Here is a 14709-nt window from a genome sequence, read left to right as displayed (position 1 = left end):
AGATCATGACCTGAGCTGAGATCAAGAGTCGGATGCTCAACTGACTGAGCCCCTGGTTTTCCAACTTTTACTCAGGTTCCTTCTTAAAATGGAGGCAGCCTCAGGGATAGGAGTGTTGGCTTCGAAATCACATTTGTTGACTCTCAGATCTGCCATTTAAACTTTAGTACTTTGCACAAGTCACTTTTCTAAGCTTGTTTTCCTTATATGTTCCATCTACTCATAATTACTTAATTTGGTAGCTGGGATTAAGTAACATGTTTGAAAACGATGCTTATCGTATTAGTTTACTATTGCAGCTATAACAAATGACCACAAGCTCACTGGCTTAAGTCACACAAATTTTGGCTGTGGCAGCAGGAGCAAAACTACACAAGTAGGACCACACCACACCAGACTAAGAAGTTTCTGTGCAACAAAGGAAGTAATTCACAAAAGGAAAAAAACCTACAGAATGGGAGAAAATACTTGCAAACTGCGTATCTGTTGTTAATTTCCGAAGTTAACCTGTAATTCACTAGCAAAAAAGCCAATAACCCAATGAAAAAAATGGGCGAAGAACTTGAATAGACGTTCATCCAAAGAAGGCCTACAAATGGCCGACAGGTGTATGAAAAGGTGTTCCACCTCACTCATTGTCAGGGCAATGCCAGTCCCAGCACACGGACGTTAACACCTAACACCTGTTAGCATGACTGTCCGCAAAGGTCAGAAGATCAGGGTTGGAAGGGATTTAGAAAAAAGAGAACCGTTAGATGTTTCTGGTGGGGCTATATATTAGAACAGCCGTTATGAAAAACGGAATGGGGTTTCCTGAGAAGTTTAAAAATAGAAATATCATATGTAGCAATCAATTTCTGGGTGTATATCCAGAGGAAACAGTATTTCCTGCTCTCTTGTTCACTGCAGCATTATTCACAGTAGCCAAGGTATGGAAACAACCTAAATGTGTATCAACAAATGAGTAAATAAATAGTATATAGTATGTATACACAACGGAACATCTTTCAGTATTAAAAAGAAGGAAGTCCCGTCACTTACGACAGCAGAGATGAACCGTGAGGGCATTACACTAAGCGAATTAAACTGGACACAGAGCGACAAATACTGCATGGTCTCACTATATGTGGGATTTTAAAAAGTTGAATTCATAGAACGGTGGCTTGGGGGTTGGGGTTCGGGGGAATGGGGAATATGTTAGTCAAAGGGTACAAACTTTTGGTTTTAAGAGGATTAAGTTCTGGACACGTAAGGTACAGCGTGGTGACCATAGTTAGTAATGCCGTATTGTATACTTGAAATTTGTTAACAGAGCAGATTTTAAGCACACACAAAAAATATGGTAACTATGCCACGTGGTGGATATCTTAATTACTTTATGGTAATCATTTCACAGTGTCTATGTGCATTAAAACATCACATTGTGCACCTTAAATGTATACAATTTTTATTGTCAGTCATACCCCAGAAAAAAGCTAGAAAAAGTGACAACGTTATCTTCACCATTCCAGAGATGAGCAGTGCAAACGGGGTCTCACTGGACAGAATCACAGTGTCTTTGGGGCTGAGGTCCTCTGGAGACTCTAAGGGAGAATCCATATTCTTGCCTTTTTTGGATTCTAGAGTTTGCCCTCATTCCTTACCTCATGACTTCTTCTGTCTTCAGAGCCAACAGTGGCCGGGCTGGTCTTTTTTTGCCAGCGTTCTGGTTCTGACTCTTTGGTCTCCTTCTTTCCTGTTTAAGAATGCTCATTGTTAACACGGGGCACACCGGGACATTCTAGGCTAACCTCATTGTTGTGCAGTCCACAGTCAGCAGCTCTAAGACCCCTGCCACGTTCCATAATGTCCGCAGATTCTGAGGGCGAGGATGTGGACGTTTTGGGGAGGGGACATTATTCTGCCCGCCACATGCATGTATGCATTTACATGACTTTGTAGTTTTTTTTCTTTTTTTTTAATTTTTTTTTCAACGTTTATTTATTTTTGGGACAGAGACAGAGCATGAACGGGGGAGGGGCAGAGAGAGAGGGAGACACAGAATCGGAAACAGGCTCCAGGCTCTGGGCCATCAGCCCAGAGCCCGACGCGGGGCTCGAACTCACGGACCGCAAGATCGTGACCTGGCTGAAGTCGGACGCTTAACCGACTGCGCCACCCAGGCGCCCCTGTAGTTTTTTTTCTAATCATACATGTAGCACTTTCATGCTTAAATTATAAGCTCTTTGAGAGATTGTTACTTTGTATCCTGCTGCTTTTTTGCATTTTTTTTTTCTCTGTAAATGTAATGAGTTGAATGTGTCTGGTCGTTATTTTAGAAAAACCTTTTTTAAAAGTTGTGGTTTGCCAGACTGCATTAATTTTGGGGGAGGAAAGCAGAGATGAACCATCTTGTTTATATTCTGCACATCTCAATCCGAAATGGCTTTTCATTTAAAGAGAGAGAAGTAACTAAAAGATGTCTAGCTAATCAAAGTTTGTTAAGTTCTGAGATACTATTTCCATATAAATACGTCTGCTTTGAAAATACTTAGTGAGGGGTGCCTGGGTGGCGCAGTCGGTAAAGCGTCCGACTTCAGCCAGGTCACGATCTCGCGGTCCGTGAGTTCGAGCCCCGCGTCAGGCTCTGGGCTGATAGCTCGGAGCCTGGAGCCTGTTTCCGATTCTGTGTCTCCCTCTCTCTCTGCCCCTCCCCTGTTCATGCTCTGTCTCTCTCTGTCCCAAAAAAAAAAAAAAAAAAGTTGAAAAAAAAATACTTAGTGAACTAGATAGAATTTTAAAAACCAGAGGGGAAGGAAACAATATAAAGAGCCTGCCACGTGGTGCTTAATATTCTCACGTGTAGGGGCGCCTGGGTGGCTCAGTCAGTTGAGTGTCTGACTTCGGCTCAGGTCATGATCTCGCGGTCCGTGAGTTCGAGCCCCCCGTCAGGCTCTGTGCTGACAGCTCGGAGCCTGCAGCCGGCTTCGGATTCTGCGCCTCCCTCTCTCTCTGCCCCAACCCACTCGCATTCTGTCTCTGTCTCTCTCATAAATAAATAAACATTAAAAAAAATTTTTTTTAAATTCTCACGTGTTTCCTTTTATCTCTCAGCTATCCTGAGTCTTCATTTGGGAATGAAACTGAAACTCAATTAAAAGTAAATTAACTTATCCAATGCATGGAGGAAAGGCTATTTTTAATAGAAAGTCATCAGTTCCATAACTGGTTGAATATGAGTATATTTTAAACTCTTAAGAAGCTCTTTTCTTTTTGAATGGAATTTTAATATGGAATTGCTCACTGGTTTCTATTAGACGCTGAAGCATCTGTGCTTAGAATGGTTCATCACATCTTGAATATAGATCTTCTGTGCAAAGTCAGTCCCTGTTAAAGGAAACAGAATCTCTGGTTCCTTCCGAATGAAACTTTAGCAGAATAAAAGATTTCTGTGCACACTAGCAGTAATCTACATGATTTGGTTTGTTTGGAACTGTCAGTTCTCTGTCATTCCTGGGGCTTCCCTGTCCTTGAGCGGGAATTTTCCTTAACTGAGAAGTGGGTCCAGGAATGTCACACTGCTTTGTGGTAGTTTTTTCTTGCCCTGATGCTCCCTGTTTAATCCTTCCTGTCCTCTGTTGCCACCTTCTCCGTTTCCATGGGAACTAAAGAAGACAGCTGCCTTTTTTGTTAGCAGTGTGAACGCAGTGCTGAGGAGGTCATCAGATGCGAACCGCGGAAGGAGGAAGGAAGTTTGACTTGGCGGTCTTGACTCTACGTCTGCTGTGTGCCACAGTCCGCTGGTGCTGGAGAGAGCCAGACCTGCCTTGGTTGCACAGCCTCTAGGGGCAGTTGTTCTCGAGAATGAGGCGCTGAGCTGCATCTGGGGTCGCGCTCCCAGCTGCTCCTGTCATGTGCCTTTCTTCGAACCACATACGTCCTCTCCCTGCCACCTCACGTTTCTAAAGCAGATGTGTTTTACTTTTAACAACAGCAAATTGCACTGTTATTTTGTGCCAAGCACTGTGTTAACGTAGATTACACAAGTTATCACCTTTTGTCATTACAGTATGTAAACTGTCATTTCATCTTGTAGACAGGGAAGCTTAAGGCACAGAGGGGATGAGGTCATCCCGGGGATCGGGGCCTGCGAGTGGAGTCTGGGATGTGAAACTGAGCATCTAGACTGTTGTGTTCTGTGTGCTTTGGTTACGGTCTTTGTAGATATGATTTCCTATAGAAGATCGCCCGCTTTGTGAAGTACCGCTTTGTGAAGTAACGGGCGGGTTTGGGCGTTAAAATGTAACTGCTAAGAATTTGCATCTGTGGCTTGCCCTTTCATATCCCAACAGAATCTTCAAAAAAGTTTTAAGATTTTTGCCTAAGTGCAGTTTATTGATTTTTCTCTCCTAAAATTTTTGCCTTTTCTGCCCTATTTTAGAAGGTTTATAGTTTCAGCATGCATTTAGGTCTCTGCCCCGTTTCGAGTTAACTTGTATATCTGGTGTAAGGCCAAGGCTCCTGTGTCTAAATACGGATATCCGTCACCACTTATTGACAAGGTTATTCTTTTCCCCATTGTTTGAAATAAATTGATTTCATATATACAGGTCTGTTTGTGAACCATTTGCTCTGTTGGCACTGATCTATACGTAGATACCCCCATGCCCGCACTACACTATCTTGATTACCCTTGCATTACAGTAAGTTTTGAAATCTGGTGTAGTTAAGTCTTCTAAATTTGTTCTTTTTCAAAGGTGCTTGGCTGTTTTCGGTCCTTTGCATTTCCATATAAATTCTGAAATCAGTTGTCAATTTCTGCGTAAAAGCTTGCTGGTTTTTTACTTCAATTGCATTGAATCTGTAGATCCATCTGGGAAGAGTGATGTCACAACGATATTGAATGTTTGGATCCAAAAGCGCAGTATTTAGGTCTTCTTTAATGTCTCTCAGCAGTGTTTCATGGTTTCAGAGCATACAGATTTACACACATTTTGCAAAAGTTAACCACATTTGCCAAAATAAATTCTTAGTTTCCTGTTTTTTGACGCTATTGTAGATGGCATTTTTAAAAATTTTATTACATGCTGATAGCATGTAAACATACGGTTGATTTTTGTATATTGATATTTTCTTCTGTAACCTTGCTAAACTTATTTATTATCTAGTAACATCTAAAAATAGTAACGTTTCTTAGGATTTCCTACATGGAGAGTCATGTCATTTGTGTGTAAGTACAGTTTCATTTCTTTCTTTTAATCTGGATGCCTTTTGTTTTTTTTGTCTTGCCTGGAGTGCCCTGGCCAGAACCTCTAGTCTAGCTTTGACCAGAACTGGTGAGAGTGGGCGTTCTTGCCTTGTTCTGCATCTGTGGCAAAAGCACTCATTCTTTCCCCATTCCTTAGGTCTCAGACCCACCATGCATTCAGTCACCCTCTTGTTACTCTCCTTCATAACATCTTGCTCTTTTTCTACACGGTCATATAAGTGTAATTACATTTTTATTTGTATTTCGTTTAAGTTTGTTTATTTCCAGTGAGACAGAGACAGTGCAAGTTGGGGAGGGGCAGAGAGAGAGGGAGAAAGAGAAACCCAAGCAGGCTCCGCGCTGCCAGCACAGAGCCTGATGTGGGGCTGAAACTCACGAACTGAGATCATGACCTGAGCCGAAACCAAGTGTCAGACACTTAACCAACTGAGCCACCCAGGCACTCCTGTGTAATTATATTTTTAAAACTTATTTGTTTAATGTACTTTTTTCTCACTTGTCTCCAAAGCCATATCTATTTCATTACCCTCTATAGTACCTGGCACATAATACTAGGTGTATAAGAAATATTTCTTGAATGAATCCTGAATGAATTGTTCATTCTTGCCTTCTTGCTGACCATCAGTTCTCTTTTTAATTAAACATGTAAAGAGACAGAAAATAATAACCACTTGAATTATTAATCATTCAAATCATGAATCATTTTTATTAAAAAAATTTTTTTTAACCTTTATTTATTATTGAGAGAGAGAGACAGAGCATGAGCATGGGAGGGGCAGAGAGAGGGGGAGACACAGAATCTGAAGCAGGCTCCAGGCTCTGAGCCCCGACACGGGGCTCGAACTCACAAACCGCAAGATTATGACCTGAGCGGAAGTCGGATGCTTTACCAACTGAGCCACCCAGGTGCCCTGGATCATTTTATTTTTGAGTGCTTGAACTAAAAGCTAAAATCCATCAGTAATTGCTTTCATGGCGTTGAATACAAACTTTACTTATTTAAAATGTATTCTCCTGATAGTGAATTTGTGGTTTTTGGAACTAATTTTAATTTTTTTCCTGTTTTTCCTTCTACTTACTGGAATATAATAAGGAATTCTTAACTTTTTTTCTTAATTTTACCCATTTTTCTACATTTTCTTGGTAGCTCTGGTTAATCTTTATTATCCAATATTAAGGTACATAGAAATCTATTAATTTCTATGTTTGGCAAAAATAGTGGGCTCCAAAGACAATTTATGTAGATAAATAAAAAGTTAATCTATTTTCAGGGAAGCTGAAAATGCAGAATTGTAGAGCCACCATTAATTCAAGTTTTTCACCTAGAAGATTGAAAGAGATAAGCTTGTCTAATGAAAAAATTTGAACTGTCACAAAGGTTCATTAGGTAGGAGTTTTACAATCAGAAATCATTCAGATAAGGGAATGCTTCTGTACTAGACATCTAGACAGACAGCATTACCTACAATCTGATGAGGGTGAATTAAATGAACAGAATGTTCTTTCCTTCTCTCCCACTGTCCTTTTGTTTCCTGTATTCTGTTTGTACTGGAAAAGATTTGATATGAATGCCTTACTTTTGTCTTTTGGCTGTCACTTAACCGTGTTGGTGTAGTTTTGGTAACTCAGTTCTAAAGTTAGGAGTTTCTCCCAATGTTGTATCGTATGTTAACTAATTAGAATTTTTTAAAAAAATTTTTGAAAAGAAAGAAAAAATCAAGTTAGGAGTTTCTCATTGTATATTTTTATGGTCTGTATTTTTCCAAGCAGATAGAAGTAAAAGCTCAGATGAATTGATTACTTAGTAAACATTCACCTTCCTTTTTCACTTATACATGCATTATTTCAGTTTATGAAACTGCTAATAAATTGAATTATTTAAAATGCAGTAAGGGAGCTCCGTAAAATAAGAACACTGTGGGAATCTTTTACAATATGAATACTTAAGTATATTTTATACTGTGGAAATTTAGATATTGCCTCAAATGAGATGTGCTTTTCTTATCGATACTTAGGGACACTGATGCGTGACATTTGCAACTTTAAAAATTTTTTTTTTTTTTCAACGTTTATTTATTTTTTGGGACAGAGAGAGACAGAGCATGAACGGGGGAGGGGCAGAGAGAGAGAGAGACACAGAATCGGAAACAGGCTCCAGGCTCTGAACCATCAGTCCAGAGCCTGACGCGGGGCTCGAACTCACGGACCGCAAGATCGTGACCTGGCTGAAGTCGGACGCTTAACCGACTGCGCCACCCAGGCGCCCCAACATTTGCAACTTTTAAAAAAGTCGTTTTTCAGAATCTTAGGGCAGAAAAGCTCTTTATGAGTCAGCATTTCATGGGCAAATTTTTAATTAAGGAATATTAGTGTGTAATTAGAAACATTGTTAGATTCTTAATGATTGACCTACCAGTGTATGTAGGACTGCATTTTAAATATAATCCGTTTTAAGACTTAATTGCATTTTTTTTTTTGCATTTCGGTTGCTCTGCTGGAGATGAATCGTGTAAAATGAATATACATTTTTCCCACCATAGAATCTACTCCCTTCGCATTGGCATTAAGTTAACAAGAACCACAAAAAAAGCTCACATGAAACAAACCATATTTCTTTCTGCTTCACAGATGTATCTTGTGATTTTTCCAGAAGGAACAAGGTATAATCCAGAACTAACAAAAGTTATTTCAGCTAGTCAAACATTTGCTGCTAAAGAAGGTAAGTAAAACTTTGACAGTATTTGAAAAAATAATTTTTAAAGATACCTTTGCAGTTTTTCTTCCTGGAGAAGATATTTATTTATGTTTTACAACAATGGAAATGAATTCACTGATTCATTTCTTTGGTGAGTGCGTATATTAATTACTTAGGAAATGAAGTTTCTCAATTAATTCATATGTGTGTTATTATATATGTCTGAAAGATTAATTTCAAGTGCTTGCTAAATACGTATTTCAGTGCCATGGGTTTATTTAAAATCTGTCTAGGTACCCGACTGTGCAGAGGGAGCCTTTTTCTTCGTTGTGGCTTCTGTGTGGTGGAAAGGATTTGTGTTCTGTGGGCTCACAGACCTGGGTTGGAATCCAGACTCTGACGTCTGCCAGCTATGTGGCTGCAAGTTGCCTCATGTTACAGACCTTGTTTTCTCGTCTCTTAAGAAACACATACCGCATAGGTATACCTAACTGGGTGTAAGAATGAAGCTAGAAGATATGTGAAGTTCCTGTTGGAGCATGTTACACATAGTACTTGGAAATTATTAATGTCCCCCAAGACAGGAATGTTTCCAGTGTCCTTATTTTAGAATGTGGGACAACTAATACACCTATAAGCTATTCACTTTAACCAAACTGGGACGTCAACAGAAAACAGTGGCCATGCCGTGTTTTCAAAGTTGTCCTTGAAGATTGAGTTAGTATACGATCTCTGTACATGGATCACCAGACACTCACTGAGCAGATGTCTTGTTGATGGCGTTCTGCCAGGGTCTGTGCAGTGCTGTCTGGAAGGATTGGCTGCAGCAATGGTAGTCTTTTCTCTGCTCTCCCCAGCGTGGTAGCTCCTGCCCACATGAGGTGGTGTATCAGGGGAAATGAAGTTTTAATTTTGTTAAATTTTTTTTTAATATGAAATGTATTGTCAAATTGGTTTCCATACAACACCCAGTGCTCATCCCAACTAACTTTGTTGATTTTAATTAATTCATTGTGATCTGAAACAGAATTCTTGATACTTTTCCTTATTGAAATTCTTTCCCTAGACTTCTGTAGGGCTTGTCTCCATTTCCTTCTCCCTGTCGGGTGATTCCTGCTCAGTCTCCTTTCCAGCCTCCTCTTCTGCTTCACTCTCTCCCGTTTCATATGTTGTGTCTGTTGTTGGCTGGTCTCCCATTCATTGCATTGTCGTGTTTCCCTGTGGGCTTCATCCACATCCCTAGCGTTGGCCTCCATTGATTTGGTTGCTGATGACTCACAGAAACCTTTCTCCCATCCATATCTCTGACTTTAGACCTAGAGGTTTGGTTGCCCAGTAGACAACCTCCCTCAACCAGCCCAAAGGCCAGTGATGCTCAGCATCACTCGTCAGGGAAACACAAACCAAAACCACAAGGAAACATCACCTCACAACTGTCAGAATGGCTAAAATCAACAACACAGGAAACAGCAGGATGTCTTTGGTGAGGATGTGGAGAAGGGGGAACCCTCGTGCACTGCTGGTGGGAATGCAGGTTGGTGCAGCTGCTCTGGAGAACGGTGTGGAGGTTCCTCAAAAAGTTAAAAATAGAACTAGAACTACCCTGTGGTCCAGCCATTGCACTACTAGGTATTTACCCAAAGGATACAAAAATACTGACGATCAGGGACACATGCACCCCAATGTTCATAGCAGCACTATCAACAACAGCCAAAGTATGGAAAGAGCCCAAATGTCCATCGACTGATGATTGGATAAAGATGTGGTATATGTGTGCATATAAATACATAAATAAATACACACTCAGCCATCAAAAAGAATGAAATCTTGCCTTTTTCAATGATATGGGTAGAGCCAGAGAGTATAATGCTAAGCAAAATCAGTCAGAGAAAGACCTGCATCATGTGGTTTCACTTACATGTGGAATTTAAGAAACAAAACAAATGAACATGATGGGGGCAAAAGAGAGACAAACCAAGAAACAGACTCTTAGCTATAGAGAACAAATTGATGGTACAGAGGGAGGTGGGCAGGGGGGTGGGTTAAAGAGATGATGGAGATAACGGAGTACGCTTGTCATAATGAGCACCAGGTGAGGTGTGGAAATGTAGAATCACTATAATATACACCTGAGACTAATATAACACTGCGTGTTAACCTGCTGAAATTAAAATAAAAGCCTAAAAATAACCTATCTCAAGGGAGAACTAAAAGTTAAAAATCAAAAAAATAATAAAAGCATATCTTACAACAGAAGTCACAGATACATGGCTTTTTTAGAAAAGGGTTTTATGTCCAAAAGTGTTAGAGAATGTTGCATTTTCTATCCTTCCCTTGGGGAGGTACAGTTCACATTTATGTATTAGTCTCAGAAAAGTGCTATTGTAAAGATGTCTGATTTTGTGTATTGAGCTGGGGTTTTTTTAATGTTTATTTTTGAGAAAGAGAGCGTGAGCGAGCATGAGTGGTGGAGGGGCAGAGAGAGGAAGACCCAGAATCCAAAGCAGGCTGAGCGGTCAGCACAGAGCCTGATGCGGGGCTCAAACCCATGAAACACCAGATCATGACCTGAGCTGAAGTCGGACAGACAACCGACTGAACCACCCAGGTGTCCCTATTGAGCTGCTCTCTAATTTTCATATTTAAAAAAAAACTTTTTTTAACGTTTATTTATTTTTGAGACACAGCATGAACAGGGGAGGGGCAGAGAGAGAGGGAGACAGAATCTGGAACAGGCTCCAGGCTCTGAGCTGTCAGCACAGAGCCCGACGCGGGGCTCGAACTCACGGGCCGTTGAGATCTTGACCTGAGCCGAAGTCAGATGCTTAACCGACCAAGCCACTCAGGCACCCCTCTAATTTTCATATTTTAGAAAGGAAACAGTGATCTAAAATTACTAAAATTTGGAATTTTTGTGGGGTAAATGTTTAGAGTTGCAGAAAATTCTGTCTCTAAGATTATTCCTTCTCTAAAGATTCTAGATGGCTGAGTTCTGACTTCAACAAAATGTATATTTTACTCTGAAACTTAAAATAGCTTATAGATGAGTCAGTTGTGGGATTCTTTTTGTGTGTGGGGTGGGGAGGGGGGATTCTTGATAAACTTGAATATAGACCTTACACTATATAAATTTTCAACTACTCATATGTGTCGTCTCGTGTAGCCATGTTAATTCTGTTCCAGAATTATAGTTTTGGATTAGATAAGGTGAAAGGGAAATAATAAACATGTGGGGAATTTTTTTTCTTGCTGCTTTTCACGTGTATTGTAAAATTTGACACATTTCGTTGTTACTGTATGATCGATTTCATCTTGAAACACTTGTGTTTTTTATGAGTTGAACAGAGTTGGCCTTGAGAGAAGTTTCCTGGAATGCATTAGATGCTCAGAGTCTGCTGATTTTGTTTTTAAAACAGTACAGTATTCTACCTTTAAATATTAACAAATCTTTATTAAATTTTGAATATGTAAAACGTTCCGCTAAGTGGTAGAACTAACTTTGATGTTTTCTAGGAAGTTATAATTAAATAGCAGAAATGAAACAGAGTTGTATTCATCATCTGTTGATGTGTAACAAATTATCCCAAGCCCTCGCGTGGCCTCAAACAGTAAACATGTGTTATCTCCCAGTTGATGTGGGCCAGGAGTCCCGGTGTGGTTTAGCTGGCGGCTTCTTGCTCCGGGACTGTCACTGGCTGCAGTCATTTCAGGGCCCCCCCAGGGAGGATCTGGTAAACGCCCTCTCACATGGCTGTCGACAGGCCTCAGGTCCTCACTGGCTGTTTCTTGCCACTCGGGTCTCTCCACTGAGCTCTTCAGGACATGACCACTCACTCCCCTCGATCACCAGAGCAGAGAGGGGTGGGGAGGGACCGTGGAGGACGTAGTGGAACGGTGAGAACATAGAGTAGGGTGAGCAAGACAGAAGTCACGGTCTTCCTGTAACCTAATTCTGGAAGTGACGTCTCATCATTTCGCCATATTTTATGTGTTAGAAGCACATCACTAGGTCCAGCCATGCTCAAGGGCAGATTACATGGGAGTGTGAATACATGGGGGTAGTGGGGGACCAGTTTACAGGCTGCCTACCTCAGTGATGTTGAAATCAGATTTCTACGCAGTTACATCAAACTAGAATAAGGTAGGGATAAGCAGAGTATGCTTTAGGTTAGATTACCTGCAGATGTGGGCTCAGCAGGGCTGTGTGGAGGGGGAAACACTTGGGCTGGGCTGGGAAGAATTTCAGCAGGTGGAGGTGAGGAAGGGCTGCGTTTCCGTGGGAAGGAATGGGTGAGAGGCGGAGAAGGGGAACCGTGACAGCCGTCCTCTTGAAAGAGCAGTGAGTACGGGGAGAGGGCAGACAAGCGAGAAGCTGGAGTATTCTTGGTTACGTGGGAGGTCCTGCCCCGGACTCTGCAGGAGAAGTCCAGCTGATGGAGCGGTGATCCACTTTCCGAAAACCCCAGTGTGCCGTTTTCCAGCAGTTTTGCCTCTGGGAATGTGTGATGCACTGCTTCATTCATTTTAAATATGTTAACACAGACATTTTATTATATCTTGTTGCTGGGCAGATCGCCATTTGTTGAGGTATGATAAGTTTGCATGACAGAATGGGTATAATCCGGGATTACTGTGTTTGTGTGAAAAGTAATGTAGAATTCTTGTGTGTTTTAGTATTCAAGGACTTCTGACTTCTTTTGTAAAATTTACCTGTGTGTGTGTGTGTGTGTGTGTGTGTGTGTGTGTGTGTTCCTATTTGAATATTGCCATACTGCTTTCAGTTGGGCAAAACAAATGTTTATGTGGAAATAGATTTATTTGCTGTGTAATAATTATTCAGAGTTGTAATCTCAGTCCACGTTTTCGGGCCTGTGCTAATCCCCTTGGCCGCCGTGACAAGACAGCACGCTGGGGGCTTAAACAGACACTGATTTTCTCACAGCCCTGAAGCCGGAAAGTTCAAGATCAAGGTGCCCACAGGGTTGGTTTCAGTGAGACTTCCCTTCCTACCTCGTAGCTTGGTCTCCTTCTGGCCGTGCCTTCACGTGGCCTACTTTCCGTGTGCTCACACACAGAGGTCTCTTTCTGTGAGGAGACTGGTCCTGTCGGATCAGGGCCCCACGCTTAGGACCTCATTTCACCTTAATTACCTCCTTAAGGCCCCGTGTCCAACTACAGTCACGTTGGGGGCGGGGAGTGGCTGAGACACACACAGGGTCTTCACTTATCTTTCTCTGTGGAATTATATTTAATACTAATGTTTCTTAGTATTTTTAAAACAAGTTAAGATGAATATTTACCTTATGTCTTACAATCTTACTGAGATGACTGTTTAATATAGCTCCCAGAAGTTACTTATCTCTTAAAAATCCACACTAATTTTGTAATGCCAGATCAAGTGTTTTTAAGTAATTCTCAAAATGGCATAATAATGACATACACTCTTTAATCTGATAACACCCCCACTCACCTATAATCGATCAATTATTGGTCTGTCATTTTTCCCTGAGTTGTAGATCTTTCTCAAAGTTACCAAAAGGGGGGAAATGAATAATTTGTCCTGTAGATAATAATTTTTCATTGCTGACTGTTCTTTCTTTAAATTCTTCAACTGGGAAAACTCGGTATCTATCAGAACTATATTTTCTTGTGACTGTAAAGGTAATTATTTCCCACCGTATACAAAAGAAATTGATTGTGAACTGTATATCTAAAGGAAAGAGAAGAGGAAACCACTTCCTGTTTTCTTTCCTCTTAGGTCACAACTAATTGAGATTACTTAAAAATAAAAATGAGGGGCGCCTGGGTGGCTCGGTAGGTTGAGCATCTAGCTCTTGATTTTGTTTTGTTTTGTTTTGTTTTGTTTTTAATTTTTTTTTTTAATTTTTTTTTTTAATTTTTTTTTTCAACGTTTTTATTTATTTTTGGGACAGAGAGAGACAGAGCATGAACGGGGGAGGGGCAGAGAGAGAGGGAGACACAGAAACGGAAACAGGCTCCAGGCTCTGAGCCATCAGCCCAGAGCCTGACGCGGGGCTCGAACTCCCGGACCGCGAGATCGTGACCTGGCTGAAGTCAGACGCTTAACCGACTGCGCCACCCAGGCGCCCCTTGATTTTGGCTCAGGTCGTGATCTCACAGTTCACGGGTTCAAGGCCCACTCCACACTACGTGCTGATAGCACAGAGTCTGCTTGGGATTCTGTCTTTCCCTCTCTCTCTGCCCTTCCCTGTTCGTGCTCTCAGTAAATAAATTAATTTTTTTTTTAATTTTTTTTTTAACGTTTATTTTTGAGACAGAGAGAGACAGAGCATGAACAGGGGAGGGGCAGAGAGAGGGAGACACAGAATCTGAAACAGGCTCCAGGCTCTGAGCTGTCAGCACAGAGCCCAACGCGGGGCTCGAACTCACGGACCGTGAGATCATGACCTGAGCCGAGGTCGGCCGCCCAACCAAGCCACCCAGGCGCCCCTAACTAATTTTTAAAAAATGAAACAACTTGTTTATCTGTTAAGCTAATTTTTCTTCAAGAAAGATGAATCTTAGTGGCACTTGTCAGTGTATAATATTTAAAACATTATTATTATTCCGAAAGTAACTTCCTTTGAACATGACAAAAAATAAATAGAAAAACCAAAGCCAACCTTTTTAATTTGGATTTTTAAACATGTTTAAATAATTATACCTTATTTTCCTCTTCAGTTTTCTGTCAGCAGTTACTTTGGCCTAAAAAGTATGGGTGATGGGTATGGTTTGTCTGTCTTAA

General features: G+C 41.0%; 1 protein-coding gene across 3 annotated transcripts in view; it reads left to right on the top strand.

The window, feature by feature from the left end:
* AGPAT5 (1-acylglycerol-3-phosphate O-acyltransferase 5) overlaps positions 1 to 14709 on the top strand; it is a 68796-nt gene that overhangs the window by 27335 nt on the left and 26752 nt on the right. For all 3 annotated transcript variants that reach the window (XM_047090804.1, XM_047090805.1, XM_047090806.1), the window contains exon 5: positions 7877 to 7967. In XM_047090804.1, coding sequence (XP_046946760.1) covers positions 7877 to 7967 — 91 coding nt within the window. The remainder of the gene's footprint in view (positions 1 to 7876; positions 7968 to 14709) is intronic.

The sequence above is a fragment of the Lynx rufus genome, unplaced genomic scaffold (assembly GCF_022079265.1).
Source record: "Lynx rufus isolate CCGP_SWC_20201006 ecotype Redwood Valley unplaced genomic scaffold, mLynRuf1.p SCAF_3, whole genome shotgun sequence".
Lineage (NCBI taxonomy): Eukaryota > Metazoa > Chordata > Mammalia > Carnivora > Felidae > Lynx > Lynx rufus.
The sequence above is the reverse complement of the archived record's forward strand: the minus strand, read 5'-3'. Positions and strand labels throughout refer to the sequence as shown.